Source organism: Chaetura pelagica, unplaced genomic scaffold, assembly GCF_000747805.2.
Source record: "Chaetura pelagica isolate M959 unplaced genomic scaffold, ChaPel_1.0 scaffold189, whole genome shotgun sequence".
NCBI classification, from domain to species: domain Eukaryota; kingdom Metazoa; phylum Chordata; class Aves; order Apodiformes; family Apodidae; genus Chaetura; species Chaetura pelagica.
In genome coordinates, this window is record NW_009970716.1 from 343,001 (window position 1) to 349,000 (window position 6,000).

Sequence of the window (6,000 nt, forward strand, 5' to 3'; positions counted from 1 at the left end):
TCTATAGTCTGTTGCACATTGATATGGCCGAGAAATTATTTGGATCAACTTACAGGTCTGAGTTGGATGTTTTTACTCCTAGAATCAGTTCAAAGGGAGCAGTGAGATTGCAGAAGAGGGAAGCAAGGATGAGAACCATCTCTTTATGATGAGTATGGTCTTAGATCCATGTGCACGTTTTGTGAAATTGCACTGCACTTGTCCTGGGAGGACAAAGTACTCTGCTACTTGACTCATTGCCTTGTGGTGGAGGCCACAGAATGTGAGATTAGTTTATTTCAGCCATCATATAGATATGACTTGGAACAGAGGGGCTTCACTAGAGATGGATATGGTGTGGTTTTGGGGTTATCTTTTATTTATTTATTTATTTATTTTCACTGAGAGAACACCCAAAAAGATGACAACTGGGAATTGTTTATTCATAAGCTCATACTTACGGCCAATTCCAAGAATCTTGCTGGACACTTCAAGATTTTAAATATGCCAAGAATCCCTAGTTGGAGTTGCTATGAAGAATGTTAGTTACTGTTCTTAAGAGCTAGGAGGAGCAAAGCTCCTAGTAGCAGCCTTAAGACAAAAGTATTTGTTTTTTCATACAGTGCATAATCTAAAATGAATTATGCCACAAGATTTTATACTATATTTTTATATATTACATATAATGTTATATATTGTGTAATTCTAGATAACTATAGAAATTGATGGTTTTAATAAAAATCAATTGGAAGTGAGTAAAGACGTGGCTGTGAAGTTAGGTGAAGCCTGGAGTGCACACCCAGACAAGCATCCTTGTGTGCCTGCCCTGTTTTGCTCTCTTTTATTCTGCACCTGCTACTATCTGCTGTCCTAAACTGAATGATGGACTTAGACTTTGTACCTGATCCAAAGCAACTCATCCCATGTTTTAGACAAACTGTAGGTTAGTTTGCTATGAAGTAGGTATTTGTTACCAATGGCTCTCAGAAAAGTTCTTGGAAGCAATGTACCTTGGTGTTCATTTCAAGAGGAAGATCTTTTTAATTACTTCTCTGCTCTCAGAGTAAGAAGTGTGTAAAATGATCGGGAATTATCAGTTAAATATTCAGGTAGTATTGGAAATATGTGATACAACATTGTTTTTATGAAAACAGTAAAACTTGTAGTCAGTATTAAATCAGTTTTCATTGTTTAGTTTGAAAATATTATCAAAAGTCAGAGTCATAATAGAATAATGAGTGTCTCATAGGCAAGAGTAACTGTATTTTCCATTTGTTTTACAGAATAAAGATCCCAAAATGTCTCGAGTTGCACTGGAATCTTTGTATAGGTTATTGTGGGTTTATGTTATTAGAATAAAATGTGAAAGCAACACTGTAACTCAAAGGTAAGTTCATTATTCAAAGGATTTTCAACTATTGATTGGTGGTGTGGGGGGTTTCCCCCATGTGATATCAAGAGATCTTGAAGCCAGCTCAGGAAAGGTGAAATGGGGTGAACAGGGGAACAATGGCTTCATCTAAATAAAGAAAACTAAAAGGATGTGATCACTTTGAAGAGGAGAAATAATTGAGTCTATGATTTTGTTGCAGGGATAGAAGAGGGTGGAGAGATAGGAAGCAGGAAATTTGTTAAAGGCCCTAATGGTATCAGAACAAATAGGATATGAAGTGGCCATCACAGAGTATGGACTGGAAGTGAAAAGATTGTCTATAAAATTAGCATAATGAGAATTTGGAGTAGTCATTCAGATTTTGCTTCTCCTCCTGACTAACTAGTTTAAAGCAGGAATTTGGTCACTTTATAAATGAACCCATGATATTGTTTGTTGCCTGTGACAATAGAGGACTGTACTTTCTGTAGGACCTGTCATGTTTCTGTATTATTTAGTAGTAACTCCCCACCACCAGACTTAAACTGCAACATCTCTGCTGTTATAAGAAGTTATTTTTCGAAAGTTATTTTTATATATTTCTTTTTGGTTTTACATTCTTGTAGCCGTCTCATGAGCATTGTTTCAGCACTTTTTCCAAAAGGATCACGTAGTGTGGTCCCACGAGACACACCTCTGAATATATTTGTGAAGATTATTCAGTTCATTGCTCAGGTAAGAATACTTCCAGGTAGGACTTATAAGAGTAGGCTGAACATTGTTATTTGAAATAAATGTGAATTTAAAGCTAGTTAAAAAAATATTTGCACTGAATTAATAGTCTTAAATTGTGAATAGAATTTTCCCAAATATGTATAACAAATAAAATATTATTTCTGTTTCTACTAGTGGCAAAATTATTTTCCTTTAACTTCAGTAACTGTTGTGTATGAACATTATGATGATTAATATTTACATTTTTAAGGCACTGTTGGATGATGCATATGTAAAAATATACTAATATAATTAGTATATTCAATTATGATATTTGTAGAAGGGACAAAGTATTCAAACAGTAACGTCCACTTATATTTAGCCTGGGGATTAGCCTCTATAGACAGAAAAAAATACAGAATGTGTGAAGTAGTGTGTAGTTAGTATTGCATTATGATTTATATTATTTTAGTTACTTCTGTTGTCCTAATACCAAAATGCAGAATACAATCTCACAAGATAAACTTTCACTCATCTGTAATGTCATAGATTAGAGACATGCTTTCCTGTCTTACATATAACTTGTCTGTGCTTCTGCTTCGAAAATTATTTGCTTTTGGTCGTACAGGAATAAGGCAGGATACACAACAGTTTTGCTTCCCAGAGTGCCTCTTTTTATCACTATTTTTTTTTAATCTAAAACAGTTCAGCTTGTTGTAGAAACATGTTTGGCCTGAGTGGAATTGTCTGTAATTTTTCTCAGGAGAAATGGTTTGGCTGTATAAGGAGACGAGCTGTGCTAAATGGTACTACATTTAAAGAATAACATTAAGTCATAAGAATAAATAGGAAAAAGGAATAATTAAAAAAACTTTTTACATTTATTTAAAAAACAAACAAACTACATAATACCCAGCACCTGTGCAAAGCCAAGAAAGTAGACTATGCATATTAACAGAGATTATAATTTTCCTTTATAGGAACGTTTGGATTTTGCAATGAAAGAAATAATATTTGATCTTCTTAGTGTTGGAAAGTCACCTAAAACCTTCACTATTAATCCAGAGGTAAAAAAAAGATCGTTACTTGCATGTAACAGGGCATTGGAGGATTTTTTTTTTTGGTAAAGTGTTTAACTGATTTTTTGGCCAGGAATAAAGCAAATTACTGAATATCTGAAGGGGGGTGAGGGGGAGCTGTTCTGCTAAAACTAAAGAAGTAATTGTAGTTGAGCACGACTGCTGTTTCATTTTCAGTTAGCTAGCATCAGTGCTATAGTTCAGACTTACTTAAACAATGTTTTCAGTAAGTATGTGTGAATTCTTGCTACAGTATAGCTCTAAAGCCTTTTTTCAGGGAAGTAATTCCTAGCTCTTAGTGTTCAAGACCCAGTCTAACAGATGAGACATTTAAGCCATGTCTGTCTTCAGTATGTCATTCTTGAGATTCGTATTAAGCTTTAAGTCTTTAGAGCTCTGTACTATAAAATACTCAGTATATTATCCCATGCCACATCACTTGAATCAGAGTTGTGGGGAGGCACTGAAGTTTGTGTTTTACCTTGTTTGTATTAGTTAAATGTTATAATTCCATCTGGTTTTGGTTTGTTTTTTTTTTCCTCCCTTTTTTGCTATTGAAGAGGATGAATATCGGTCTCAGAGTCTTCCTTGTCATAGCAGATAGCTTGCAGCAGAAAGATGGTGAACCACCAATGCCAACAACAGGAGTTGTTCTTCCCTCAGGAAATACTCTGCGTGTGAAGAAGATTTTTCTTAATAAAACACTGACAGATGAAGAAGCAAAAGTTATAGGTATGTTATATTATTTTATCACTTGGCATTCCAATATGTGCATATTTATTCTCAGTTTTTCTCACACAATACATTTGTGTAACTCTATTTCTGTATTTATTATGTTAGTGAGAATCTAATGATAGTCTGTTATAACAGAATTGCTTTAATTCTTTAGAGAGGGCTGCTAGACAGTATTGACCTTCTGGTGTCCAAGTCTTTTTTTGAAGGGTTTTGCACTGCCAAATTGGCATAAAGAAGCCTGAGTGCAATCAGTGTGGTAAACAGCATGGCAATTTTCATTTCCTTGATGTCACTTTAAAATATCCTAAATGTCTCACAGCTGAAGTGGAGGAAGACAATTTTGATCCCTTTGCTTTATTGATCTTCTGTGTATGAGTCGTCTCTGAAGGACTGCTTCAACACTTAACATTTAAAATAGAACTAAAATGCTTGGAATTGAGAAAACAGAAAAGCAACTGATGGTTGCTTCCTTATTTACTGTAGTACCTCCTATTACTCATTTAACATGCATTTCTTTTGGCACTTACAGTGTGTTTCTTGTCATCCTTTGTTCAAGAAGAAAATTGTTCTAAGCTGAATAGGTGGCAAATATTTTCAGTAAAATGTAAAAATTAAATGAGAACACATGAGAGAGGTGATCAGAATTCTTTGACTTTTCAGGCATGTCCATATACTACCCTCAAGTCCGAAAAGCCCTAGACAGTATTCTCAGGCATTTGGACAAAGAAGTTGGAAGGCCTATGTGCATGACTAGTGTGCAGATGTCCAATAAAGAACCTGAAGACATGATCACGTATGTAGTGAATTACAATAAATTCACTGTCACGGTTACATCATTTTTATGCTGTAATGTTACAGATGCCATCATTAATGCATTACAGTTGTTGGCTTTTTACTTGATTACTAAATGACTGCTGATTTCATTAATTAATGTTTAAAAAAATTGTTAGTTCCTTAGGTTTGACAAGAAATTGAAAATACTTGTGGTGTACTGAGGTAGATTTCCTTGTTTTGTTGATTATAAACTTTTTCTAGCGGTGAGAGAAAACCCAAGATAGATTTGTTCAGAACTTGTATTGCTGCTATCCCAAGACTGATTCCAGATGGCATGAGCAGGACTGACCTCATTGAATTGCTTGCAAGGTAAGGGAAATAAAATTCTGCTCTTAGTGGATGTTCCTTTTTAGATGCTATGTGTTTATGAGTCTGTCAGTGCACTGAGAGGTGTGAGTCCACTGCATGCAGAATCTGGTCCTCCTACTCCTGCCTACCTTTGCCACTTGTTCTAATGTCACTGGCCAGCAGAGCATGGGGTAAATTTATCCTGAAGATCTGCACTTCTTTCTAGAGAGATATTCTTGAAAAGTGGGAACTTATTTCTCTTGCTTTATTTTTTGTACTTATCCTTTTGTTACTACTATCATACTTCCCACCCACCCCCCTTTTTTTTCCTCCTTCAATCTGTTGCTAGTGCTGTGAATTATTATAAAGACATTATTTTTGACCTTACCAAAATGCGAGACACACTTTAGAGAAACTTTTTTCTTGTTCTCCACTAATCCTGCTTCCTTTTTCCTTTTTTTTTTTTTTTTTATCCACCACTACCCTTTTCTTCAATTCTTATCTCAATTGAAATTGAATGTGCCTTATTAATACTGATAAGTAGTTGAGACAACTGGACAGCCAGGTGTTTGCACTGACTGTTCAGTTAGAATATGTAGTTCTGGTACGTGCAGGTGATGTTTACATATTTCTAGAGTGATAAACCTTCCTCTGTTTTCATACAAAAATGGTCTTGGTGCAGAAGTACAGGATCTTTGAAATTATAAATTTGTTTATATATGATGTATTGAGTTACATATATTAAAAATTAGTAATAAGGTGAGAGATTAAGATTTTTCTAACACTTTTTTTGTCAATATTAAAAATCGCATAAAAGACATGATGTATTAAGTAATAATATAGTACTGGATAAGTTTTGTCTACCATAGCTGGCTGAAACATATTATAAAGTATTGTTTGTGCTTTTTTTTTTCTCATATCCAAAGTAAAGCTGCTATATCTGCAAAAACAATATTTTCAATTTTAATTCAAAGAAAATAATCTGATTTCCTTAATTTG

General features: G+C 34.4%; 1 protein-coding gene across 1 annotated transcript in view; it reads left to right on the forward strand.

Annotated features, from left to right (window-relative positions):
- The window catches only part of FRYL (FRY-like), a 135,136-nt gene that overhangs the window by 67,010 nt on the left and 62,126 nt on the right, over nucleotides 1–6,000 (forward strand). The window contains exons 12-17 of the mRNA XM_010006076.1: nucleotides 1,263–1,366; nucleotides 1,978–2,086; nucleotides 3,046–3,132; nucleotides 3,705–3,876; nucleotides 4,540–4,672; nucleotides 4,915–5,022. Of these exons, the coding sequence (XP_010004378.1) occupies nucleotides 1,263–1,366; nucleotides 1,978–2,086; nucleotides 3,046–3,132; nucleotides 3,705–3,876; nucleotides 4,540–4,672; nucleotides 4,915–5,022 (713 nt within the window). The remainder of the gene's footprint in view (nucleotides 1–1,262; nucleotides 1,367–1,977; nucleotides 2,087–3,045; nucleotides 3,133–3,704; nucleotides 3,877–4,539; nucleotides 4,673–4,914; nucleotides 5,023–6,000) is intronic.